The following is a 12134-nucleotide window of genomic DNA, read 5'->3' on the forward strand; positions in this document are numbered from 1 at the left end:
ATGTCCGCCTTCCGGGTTCAAGTGATTCTTCTGCCTCAGCCTCCCCAGTAACTGGGATTACAGGCATGTGCCACCATGCTCAGCTAATTTTTGTATTTTTAGTAAAGATAGGGTTTCGCTATATTGGCCAGGCTGGTCTTGAACTCCTGGCCTCAAGTGATTCACCTACCTCAGCCTCCTAAAGTGCTGGGATTACAGGCGTGAGCCACTATGCCCGGTCTACATGTGCATTTTTGTTGATCCACCTTGCAAGGCAGGGTTGTTACCTTCTTGACCCGTTTTACAGATGAAGAGACAGAGGCTCAGCAAGGTTGAAGTAGCTCACCCAGGATAAGGTAGGGATTGGTAGAACTGGAATTCACACCCATGCCTGGCTGGCTCCAGAAGCAAAGTTTTTCACCCCACCCTAGGCTACTTCTCCATCTAAAGGTTGGGTTGGCCTTCAATGTGGCACAATTTGGCAGGGTAAGGACATTTTAGACTATAAAGAATGTACCAGTTAGCTATTGCTGCATAACCAACTGTCCCAAACACCACTGGCTTTAAATAGCAATCCTTTGTTCTCCTTCGCAAACCTATGAGTTGGCTGAGGGTTGGCTGATGTAGGCTGGGCTCAGTTGGGTGACTTTGCATCAAGCTGCAGGGCTGGCTGGCCTTGGGTCCCGGCAGCAGGTTGGCTCCGGTCAGCTTCACCTGGTTTCATTCTGAAGCCCAGGCTGAAGGGGCAGCAGTTATACAAGGGAGTAGCTCTCCTCTTGGAGGCACAAGAGAGCAAGTAGAAATGAGTGATGGGGCTCAGAACTGGCACACTTTCACTTTGGCCACATACCATTGTCCAAAGCAAGTCATATGGCCAAGTCTAAGTCAAGGAGCTGGGAGTTACACTCTGCCTCTAGTGGGAGGAACTGCAAAGTCACATGACAAACATGGGGAATGCAGGGAGAAGGGAAGAATTTAGACCAATAATTTTATCTACAAGGATGACAAAAATGAACACAGGGAATGAAAGACTGATGGGAAAAGTTCCTAGTGCCTTTGGGAAGATGTTTACACTAAATAGGGAACAGCTACTCTTGTCTTCAATATCTGTGATAGGGTCCATCTTATAAAGGCTTTTCAGTCTTGGGGGCCCCATCTCTTCCAGGTTTCTCAGCTCCCTGGTCCTCCTACATGATTCTGGACATCAACTCGGCTAGAAGGATGAATTTCAGCAATGTTGGAGGCATGTGGAAATAGACTGAGAGATGAAGGTACCTCTCTCTTTCCTTTCCCTGGAGCCATCCAGTTCATGTCTTAGAAAATTAGTGACCTCTAAATACCATGGCTATTTCAGTGAAGAATTAGTCCAAGGGTGGGCCATGCAAGAAGTAGGAAAGGAAAGCTTCTGGCTGTTGAGACCCAGAGCTCTCAGAATATGAAGCTATTTAAATCTCTGGGCCACACTGGCTTTCCTGGAATTCTTGATTCTTTGGTTTCTCCTTGGAGAGAGCAAGAAAAGCAGAGCTAGAAAGAGCTAACAGACTCCAGTAGAAATATTCCAGTCACTTTATAAATTTAGGAAATATTCATCACCTTAAACATAATACCTGCAAGGCTTTCAGGAGAAAAATAATAACCTTTAGTTGGTTTCTGTTTTTTCAAGAAAACATTAGCAAGCAAAAAAGTTATAAACTTAATTGATGACAGTGATCTTGATTAGTGCTGCCACTAAATGTTCCCCCTTCTCCTGCATTCAGAAGGGACCTTGCCCCTTTGGAGTTAGGTGTGGCCGTATGATTTCCTTTGGTCAATGAAATGTGAGTGCAAATAGAATGTATTACTTTGAGACAGAGGCTTTTACAGACAGTGTATCATTCAGCATGGCTCCTTACCACCACCGTGGTAATCATGGAAGTGTGTGTTGAGAGGGTATCTCCATTAACCAAAGCCTCAGAGTGACTACAAGAGACAGAGCTCCCTGATGACATGTGCTAGACACATAGTGTGAGAGAGAAGTCAATCTGTGTTGGATAAATCACTGAGATGTGGGGGATGTTTGTTACAGAAGCAGAACCTGGCCTATTCTGACAGATAGATACACTGATGCAAGTCAACCAATGAAGACATTTTCCAAATAAATAATTCAGGAATGACAAAGATATGATCTTTAAAATAATACTAACAAAGGTTGGTGATAAGCTCTTAGATATACAACTAAGACTAAACAATTGTGGGAAGAATGTAAATGCTATAAACCTTGACAAATTAAAAGTTAATAATAAAGCCAATAAAAGTGAGAAGAAAGTAGAGAAGAATCATGAATATCAATTTCTTTTTACCTTTATAGCAGGAATTCATACCATCTGTATTAGTCAGCGTTCTCTAGAGGGACAGAAAGGGGAGTTTATTAACTCACATCATCACAAGGTCCCACAATAGACTGTCTGCAAGCTGAGAAGCAAGGAGAGCCAGTCTGAGTCCCAAAACTGAAGAACTTGGAATCCGATGTTCGAGGGCACGAAGCTAGCATGGGAGAAAGATGTAGGCTGGGAGGCTAGGCCAGTCTAGTCTTTACACGTTTTTCTGCCTGCTTTATATTCTAGCCTCACTGGCAGCTGATTAGATGGTGTCTACTCAAATTAAAGGTGGGTCTGCCTTTCCCAGCCCACTGACTCAATGTTCATTTCCTTTGGCAAGGCCCTCACAGACACACACAGGATCAATACTTCGCACCCTTCAGTCCAATCAAGTTGACACTCAGTATTAGCCATCACACAATCTTTCACTGAAAATCAGAGTTTAAAATAAACCTAATGATATTAACCTCTGTTTTCCTCAATATTATTCTGAAATTCAAAAGAAATTGAATAATTAATGACTACATTCAGAGATGAAAAAAAAATCCATCAAATTTCAGCAACTCTTTCAGTTTCAATTTTTTCTCTCATTAAAATAAAACTAAATTCCAACACTTTTATCTTAGGTTGGGTTCTCCCAGAAGCAGAACCTGAATCTAAAATTTGAGTATTTTCTAGGGAGTAGAAGTAGGGGGATGATCCCAGGGAACACTGGTAGTGGAGTGGGGAAAGAAGACAAGGAAGGAAAGAAGTATGAGCTGTTCAAGAGCAGGTGACCACTGTGGGAAACTAGGGCTCAATACCACTAGGGAGCTCAAACAGACTGTCTCAGAGTTTGTCCTGTCTGCAGGGTAAGCTAAGACATTTATCCTTCATTGTTCACCCATCACTGTGGGCTCTACTGGGCATTAACTGCTTGCCACTTTCTCTCTGCCCTATGTGTGGGCTGATCCCACTTTTTTAGACAGAGAGACCCTCAGGCAGAAGACATTCAGGTGTTTGCTAGGGGAAGTCACTGGACTCTACCAGAACACAAATACCAAAAGGATGTGGGCCGGGCACCAATAGCATCTAATAAAACTTTTTTTGAGTTTAAAAAGCCTGTATAATAGACTAATCTCAGCTGAATTATGCTAAGTGAAAGAAGCCCACCTGAAAAGGTTACATATTATATGATTCCATTTATATGACTTCCTGGAAAAATCTAAGCTGTAAGGATGGAAAACAGATTCATGGTTGCCAGGGGCTGGGAAGGGAGAAGCGATGACTACAGAGAGGCACGAGGGAACTTCCTGGGGTAATGACAGTGTCTTACATCTTGATTATGGTGGTGAATTTGTCAAAATTTATAGAATGCACACCTGAAAAGGGTAAGTTTTACTATATGTAAATGAGGCCTCAAGAAACTGTGATTTTTAAAATGTGCATGCATATTATTTGAAGAATGTTTCATTATCCTCCCTTGAGGACTTAGTGACTTGCTTCTAACAAATAGAATAAGGCAGACGTGATACTGCATGTGTCAGAGACAAGGTCATAAAAGGCATCGTGGCTTCCTGCTTGCTCTCTCACTCTCTCTTGAGTTACCAGCTTTGGGGGAAGCCAGATGCCATGCCACGAGCAGCCCGATGGGAAGGCCCACGTGGTGAGGAACCAAGGTGTCTTGCCAGCAGCCATGTGAGGCAGTCATCTTGGAGGTGGGTCCTCCAGCCCTGGTCCAGCCTTCAGACTGCTGCTGGGCCAACAGTGAGTAACCTCATGAGAGACCCTGAGACAGAACCAGCTGGCAGGTTCCTGACAACTCTCAGGTTCCTGACCCTCAGAAACCCTGTGAGATAGCATCATTGTTTGTTTTGAGAAGCTGCTACATGTTGGGATTATTTGTTATGCAGCAATAGGTCACTAATACACTGACTTAAAATTCAATTCCTGTTTTTAAATAAAATTATCCATTTTTTCATACAAATTTTTTGCTGAAAGATATTTGACACGATATTCATCTAAGGGGTGTGACTACGGTTTCTGGGTGGTGGGTTTGGGAGTCATTTCTCTTGCATTTGTCCTGTTTTCTGTTCTTGAACCACTGTTTATAATGGGAGTGTATCATTACAATTAAAAACACAAATGAGGACTCAGAGCCTGGGCATAGGTGGAGAGGATGTCATTTTCCCCAGGGGGTGGGGGGCAGCGATGAGGTTTGTGTCTACAGGAAGCAGGCGCACCACTCCTTGAGGCAATTAGAACTCTGCTGGGCCTCACATTCAGTGGCACCACAACAGCAGATGAGCCACCTCTGAAACTCGGCTTCATTCTTGTGCATCAGAAGGAATTGTCCCAGCAGGATGTAGGCCTGGGGAGGGGATGAGGCAGAGAGGAAAGTGGGAAAGGTTATCATAACCCGGTTCAGATGCGCTCTTCCTCCCCAACCACCAGGGCTCACGTGACAATCAAAGGAGGGGGAGCAGGGCAGATTCAAGGGAGCCTGTCAGTCCCTGAAGCCCTGACATGGGTCTTAGCCCCGGTGAGAGCTAAGGACAAGTTAAATGCCCATCTCTCAGGGCTGGTTTGCGGGCCGTTCAGCCTGGAATGAATCAGACCCTGCCCTCCTCGAACTTGAACAAGCACATGAATCATGTGGGAGCTTGTTAAAATGCAGGTTCTGGAAGTCTAAGTCCAGGGAGAGGCCTGCATTTCTAACATGCTCCAGGCTGCTGCTGATCCAGGGACAACAGTTTGAGTAACCGGGGCCTAGCACACTCAGACCTCCAGTGAAGCATTTCTCTTAGAAACACATACACAGCCCAGACCGAGTAAGAGACGTTCCCGCCCCACTACTTCTGCAATTGTTTAGCACGGGGTTTCTTCTCTTTTCTTTTGTTTTCTTTTTTAACACAGAGTCTTGCTCTGTCACCAGGCTGGAATGCAATGGCGCCATCTCAGCTCACTGCAACCTCCACCTTCCAGTTTCAAGTGATTCTCCTGCCTCAGCCTCCCAAGTAGCTGGGATTACAGGTGCCCGCCACCATGCCCAGCTAATTTTCATATTTTTAGTAGAGACAGGGTTTTGCTATGTTGGCCAGGCTGGTCTCGAACTCCTGACCTCGGGTGATCCACTTGCCTTGGCCTCCCAAAGTGCTGGGATTACAGGCGTGAGCCACTGTGCCCATAGCACAGGGTTTCTAAGCCTCGGCACTATTCGTATTTTGGACAATGCTTGAAATGTTATGGGGGGCTGTCCTGTGCATTGCAGGATGTTCAGCAGCACCCCTGATCTCTACCCATGTCAGTGACACCCTCCCTCCCCCACCCAAGCAGTGACAATCATAACCATCTCCAAACATTGCCAAACGTCCCCTTGGGGGCAAAATCTCCCTGGGCTGAGAACCACTGCACATGGGGCTGACAGATGAATGGCATCTTAGCATCAATTTGTTTTTGCAAACCACCTGTGTGATCTCAGGCAACTCATGTAACCTGAAGTAAGAACCCACAGAACCTGGATCTCAGTTTCTGCACCTTCCTAAGGCACATGGTGTGCTCTGCAAATTAAATTAAGTGAATTAAATGGGAAGGCATTCAAAAAATGTAAATTCCTCTCTCATACTGGGCGCTGTAGCCCTGTAGGAGGAGCATAGAAGGTTTGAAACATGCTAAACCTTGGTCACCTTCCCCTTCCTGAGTCTCTATGGATGAAAAATACATGGAAGATACACACTCAATGCACCGTGATTTATATTTCTATGGCATTCTCAAGCTTTCTAGCTATTAATACTTGCCCCCAAGGCTTCTAATTCATTTTTTATAGTTTTATTACACCGTTATTGACAAGGCACGAGGACCACATGGAGGAAGGGAATTCCCAAGGCCATGTAGCCAGAAACGAGCCAAGTCACTAAATGGTGGAGGCTGGAGATCTCAGGTCACATTAAACACCCATCTCTCAGGGCTGGTTTTGGGGGCTCTCCAGCCTGGAACCAACAAGAACCAGCGTCCACCCATGCCTGAGTTCTGGGCCCTTTCCAGGAAAACCCACTGGTGTCTGTTTACTTTTAGTTATGTAAAACTAAGTTATGCTCATCTTAACCAAAAACAGCATATTTTTTAAGAAGAGAAATTAAATAAAAGCTGAATCCCAGTCATAAAATATACCCAAGCATTGAATTTGGGGGGTTTTATTTTTAGTCATGGTCCAGTTGTTGACAAGAGAAAAAAGCCAGGTTTTTGTGGTGATTTTGAACTGCTACTTTAATCTTTTTTAAAAAAGCAATTTAGTTGCTTGGCATGATCTCATTTTACTTTATCAGCATCCTCCCATTTTGAATGGTTCATTTTACTGAGATGTATTTAAATTAATGTTTTTGAAAAATAACATTTATTAAGTGTTAATTGAGCCAGTAGATGTAGGTGTGGGAGATGCCAAGGGGAAGGTAACAGAAACAAGAGACACAGAGCTGTGTCCAAGGAGAGAGAACATTGATAACAATTAACAATAATTAATAGTAAGTGGTTTACACAAAGCTTTCTCCATAAAGAGAAACGTTCATGATAATACTTAATAATAATGATTAATGCTAAGTAGCACTTTTTAGCACTTCTGTCGGCCACATGCTGCTAGACACCTGACATGTTTTAATCCACCTGATCCTCATATGCACTCACCCGTCTCATTCCCCAGGTGGAGGCACAAGTCTCCTGTTTTCTTCTGCACTATTCTTGCATGTCCCAGCTGCCTGCAGTCTGGCCTGGAGGCGAATGCATCCCCTGCCCATTTTAGAAGTAGCACTGCCGGCATCAGCTGGCCTGTTAGTGAGAGCCTCCACGTACCCACAGGCTCAGCAGCCAGGATGCCTGGGAATATGTGGACCCTGGGCAAACCTTCCAGGAATGCTACAGGAAGAAGGGCCCCATCTTGCAGCCTTTGGAGCCAAGTGGCAACCTGACACTCCCTCCTCAGTTTTCCCTCCTGTCTCCCTGTGGCATAGTCCAGGAGGAAAAGTTGACTTCCCTTCTCCCTTCATCCCTGAGCACTTCACCCTGCTCCCCAGGGAAGCTGGAGTCGTGGGCTCCCATCATGGCCCTGCCAGATGCCTGCTTGGTTTCTCCCCCAGCTCCAGAAAGCCCCCTAATCAAGGAGAAAAGATGCTGCCCCTTTCCCTCTGTGGGCCAGAGCTCCCCAGAATTCAGTTACTGGGGTGGGAGGGGTGACATAGAAACACAGAAACCCTGAGCAGATGTCCCTGTCCTACCACCCTGTACAGTGGCCGTGGCCATGGCCAAGCCAGGGAAGTACGTTCCTTCCTGCAGCAGTAAGATGAGGGGCTCAGTTAGGCGCAGGGGCTCACGCCTGTCATCCCAGCACTGTGGGAGGCTGAGCGGGCAGATCACCTGAGGTCAGGAGTTCAAGACCAGCCTGGCCAACATAGTGAAACCCTGTCTCTACTAAAAATACAAAAATTAGCCTGGTATGGCGGCAGGCGCCTGTAATCCCAGCTACTTGGGAGGCTGGGGCAGGAGAACCCAGGAGGCGGAGGTTGCAGTGAGCCGAGATTGTGTCACTGCACTCCAGCCTGGGCAGCAGAGTGAGACTCTGTCTCGAAAAAAACAAAATAAAGGATGGGGGCTCAAGGGCAGGATGCCCCTCAACTCCAAGTGCAAACAGTGAGGTTCCTCCAGGGGCCGGCCCCCAAGCAGGGGAGGAATCACCCTCCAGTTTGCAGTGCCCACTCCTTGCTAAACAGCAGCAGTTTGAGCCTATGCCAGGGTTGGGTTCCCGTGCATCTGAGCCATGTTTTCACACAGCGCCTGGTGCTAAGAGTCCCCCCAGCTGGTTTAACACTTGGCTCTTGGAATCTTGAAATTTTTACTAAATTTCTTTTTTTTTTAATTAAATACTTTTCTTTCTTTCTTTTTTTTTTTTTTTAAATGGAGTCTCCCTCTGTCACCCAGGCTGGAGTGCAGTGGCATGATCTTGGCTCACTGCAACCTCTGCCTCCCAGGTTCAAGCGACTCTCCTGCCTCAGCCTCCCAAGTAGCTGGGACTACAGGTGTGTGCCACCATGCTTGGTTAATTTCTAGTATTTTTAGTAGAGACGGGGGTTTCACCATGTTAGCCATGATGGTCTCGATCCCCTGACCTCGTGATCCGACTGCCTCGGCCTCCGAAAGTGCTGGGATTACAGGCATGAGCCACCGCGCCCGGCCTACTTTTTTTTTTTTTTTCCTAAGAGGCGGGATCTCATTCCATCACCCAGGCTAGAGTTCAGTAGCGTGCAGTAGCTCTTTGCAACCATAAATTCCTGGGCTTAAATGATCCTCCCACCTCAGCCTCCCAAGTAGCTGGGACTACAAGCACGTGCCACCACACCTCCTAATAAATTTGAACTACAGGTCTCACATTTTCATTTTACAGTGGGCCCTAAAAATTAAATAGCTGGCTGAGATCCACACTCATTAAAATGCTCAGTCCTTACCATAATGCCGGGCCTTGTCAAACAGAGATAAACTGTCTCGGCCCTCTCTTGTTTTCTAGCTGCTTACAATGCCCTCTGCCCAAGTCCGCAGGTCCTGAGCACCTGTGCTGAACGAACTTCAATCACCACAAGACTCCATGGTGCAGTGACACAACTTTCTCTGATTCTCTCTCGCCAGTCGCCTAGGTCTTCATGTCATTTCAGGTTTAAACTCTTGTTTTTTTCTCCTCCTCCTCCTCCTCCTCCTCCTCCTTCTTTTTTGAGATGGAGTCTCACTCTATTGCCCAGGCTGGAGTGCAGTGGCACGATCACAGCTCACTGCAACCTCCACCTTCCAGGTTCAAGTGATTCTCCTGCCTCAGTCTCCCAAGTAGCTGGGATTACAGGCGTGCGCCACCATGCCTGGCTAATTTTTGTATTTTCTGTAGAGATGGGATTTCACCATGTTGGCCAGGCTGGTCTTGAACTCCTAACCTCAAGTGATCCTCCCAAAGTGCTGGGATTACAGGCATGAGCTACCCCGCCCGGCTTAAACTCTGTGTCTTTAGTGTGAACCCTCACTTCAGGGAATGTTTACCCCTTCTTCCTCCTCCCTGTCTTTTAATTTTACACTAAGAAAATTATTTGTTTATCTGAAATTTAAATTTGACTGCACACCTTGTATTTGATCTGGCAACCCTAGGCAGAAAAACCCCAAACTTACGTGACTGGCCCCTTGTGGGGCTCAGACACCACTCAGTGGAGCACAGCGCATCACCGCTCACCCAGTAGAGTGGACAGAAAGGAGGTGGAGCCTCGGGGACATGATGCAGGCAGGGCCTGGCCACGCTGGGGCCTTCTGGTCCTGAACTCAGTCTCGCTCCTGTCCACCAATGGCCACGAAGCAACGGAGGGAGGAGATGGGAAGTCCCCGAGCATGGAGAGTCTAGAGTTGGGGCTACGGTTGGCTGCAGGCAGACATGCGAGAGAGAGCAGAGCCCCGCCTGTAAGGAGGTGAGGGCGAGAGAGAGCAGAGCGAGCCTCTCAGGTAAGGAGGTGAGGGGGAGGGAGACTAGAGCCTCGCGGATAAGGAGGTGAGGGCGAGAGAGAGAGCAGAGCAAGCTACGCCAGTAAGGAGGTGAGGGCGAGGGAGAGCAGAGTCTCGCAGGTAACGAGGTGAAGGCGAGAGAGAGCAGAGCCTCGCAGGCAAGGAGGTGAGGGCGAGGGAGAGCAGAGCCTCGCTGGTAAAGAGGAGAAGGCGAGGGAGAGCAGAGCCTCGCAGGCAAGGAGGTGAGGGCGAGAGAGAGCAGAGCCTCGCAGGCAAGGAGGTGAGGGCGAGGGAGAGCAGAGCCTCGCAGGCAAGGTGAGGGCGAGGGAGAGCAGAGCCTCGCAGGCAAGGTGAGGGCGAGGGAGAGCAGAGCCTGGCAGGTAAAGAGGAGAAGGCGAGGGAGAGCAGAGCCTCGCAGGCAAGGAGGTGAGGGCGAGAGAGAGCAGTGCCTCGCCGGTAAGGAGGTAAGAGCAGTCAGGTGAGAAACACCTTCCTCAGTTTCAGTTTCAGGGGCAGACGGCACAATGGCTTAGTGTCCAGACCCTGCAGCCTATCCGCCCAGATTCAAATTTCATCTCTTTCACCCCATGTGATCTTGAGCAATCCACATGTGGTCTCTATGTGCCTCTACTTTTTTTTTTTTTTTTTTTTTTTTTTTGAGACGGAGTCTCGCCCTGTCACCCAGGCTGGAGTGCTGTGGCCGGATCTCAGCTCACTGCAAGCTCCGCCTCCCGGGTTCACGCCATTCTCCTGCCTCAGCCTCCCGAGTAGCTGGGACTACAGGCGCCCGCCACCTAGCCCGGCTAATTTTTTGTATTTTTTTAGTAGAGACAGGGTTTCACCGTGTTAGCCAGGATGGTCTCGATTTCCTGACCTCGTGATCCACCCGTCTCGGCCTCCCAAAGTGCTGGGATTACAGGCTTGAGCCACCGCGCCCGGCCGTGCCTCCACTTTCTAATCAGGAAAATGGAAATGAAATAGTATACTTTGTAGGATTGTTTTTTACAATTAAATGAGATAAATATACGTAATGCACTTAGAGGTGCTTGACATGAAGCAAATGCCAAATGTTGCTTCTATTTCCTCCAGTCTCATCCTCTAGGCAGCTCTTAGGAGGAAGATTTAGGCTCAAGGATATGGCTTTATAGCGTCTGCAAAGAGCATTGAACCAAACCAGATTCTCTGCGATGCTAAACTTACTTCTGCACTGTGGGAGAACTCAAGCACAGAGCCCTGTCCCACAGTTCTGCATTCAGGGGATGTCTGGAAGTTCACCTACCCCTAAGTGGGGTTTTCACAGGGAGAAGAGAAGTACAAAGAACACAGACCCATCCTCTGCCTCCGAGGAACTTAGGGAGAAAAGCAGAGGCAAGTTGTGCCTCTAACATTTTGTGGACTCTTGGGGCATGTGCAGAAAAACTAGAGTCGACCTTTATTTTTTTATTTTATTTTATTTTATTTTAAGATGGAGTCTCCCTCTGTCACCCAGACTGGAGTGCAGTGGTGCAATCTCAGGTCACTGCAACCTCTGTGTCCTGGGTTCAAGTGATCCTCCCACCTCAGCTTCCCAAGTAGCTGGGACTACAGGCATGCGCCATCACACCCAGTTAATTTCTGTAGTTTTAGTAGAAACGGGGTTTCACCACGTTGGCTGGGCTGGTTTCGAACTCCTAACCTCAAGTGATCTGACTGACTTGGCCTCCCAAAGTGCTGGGATTACAGGTGTGAGTCACCATGCCCAGCTAGAGTAGACCTTTTGTCAGATGTCACAACAAGGGGCTCCCACCAAAAACCCAAACTGCTCAGAAAAAGGACCCTGTTGGGTGGGGTGGCAGAAAGAAGGCTTCCCAGGGGAGGTGGGCTGTGAGTAGGGTCTTGAAGGGGATCAAAACCTGTTTCAAGAGAGGCTCCAGGTTAGCAGGAGAGTGGTTCGCAGACAGTCTGGCTGTAGTATAGGGGTCAGGGATGGGGTGGGGGGACAGAGAATACAAGACAGAGCTAGAGCCAGGCACAGCAAGCCTCATTGCCATGTGCACCATTAATTTTCTGTTTCCATAGTTCCTTTCTCCCTTACAGCTCTTTCGCTCTTACATCTAGAGCAGTGTTGTCCAGCAGAAATAAGTGAGTTAGCCACATACGTGATTTTGATTTTCCTAGTAACCACAGTAAAAAAGGGGAAGGAAACAGGTGAAATTCATTCCAATAAAATATTTTCTCTCATATTTCCAAAATATTATCATTTCAACATGTAATCAATAAAATAATTACGGATGAGCTATTTTACGTTCCTTTTTCGGGCTA

General features: G+C 47.4%; 1 protein-coding gene across 6 annotated transcripts in view; it reads right to left on the bottom strand.

Annotated features, from left to right (window-relative positions):
• Positions 1-4482: 4482 nt before the first annotated feature.
• The window catches only part of BANF2 (BANF family member 2), a 37723-nt gene continuing 30071 nt past the window's right edge, over positions 4483-12134 (bottom strand). For all 6 annotated transcript variants that reach the window (XM_017895496.1, XM_017895497.1, XM_017895494.1 and 3 more), the window contains one exon: positions 4483-4686. In XM_017895496.1, coding sequence (XP_017750985.1) covers positions 4540-4686 — 147 coding nt within the window. In that variant the 3' untranslated portion in view covers positions 4483-4539. The remainder of the gene's footprint in view (positions 4687-12134) is intronic.

This window comes from Rhinopithecus bieti, unplaced genomic scaffold (genome assembly GCF_001698545.2).
Source record: "Rhinopithecus bieti isolate Rb0 unplaced genomic scaffold, ASM169854v2 scaffold_25396, whole genome shotgun sequence".
NCBI classification, from domain to species: domain Eukaryota; kingdom Metazoa; phylum Chordata; class Mammalia; order Primates; family Cercopithecidae; genus Rhinopithecus; species Rhinopithecus bieti.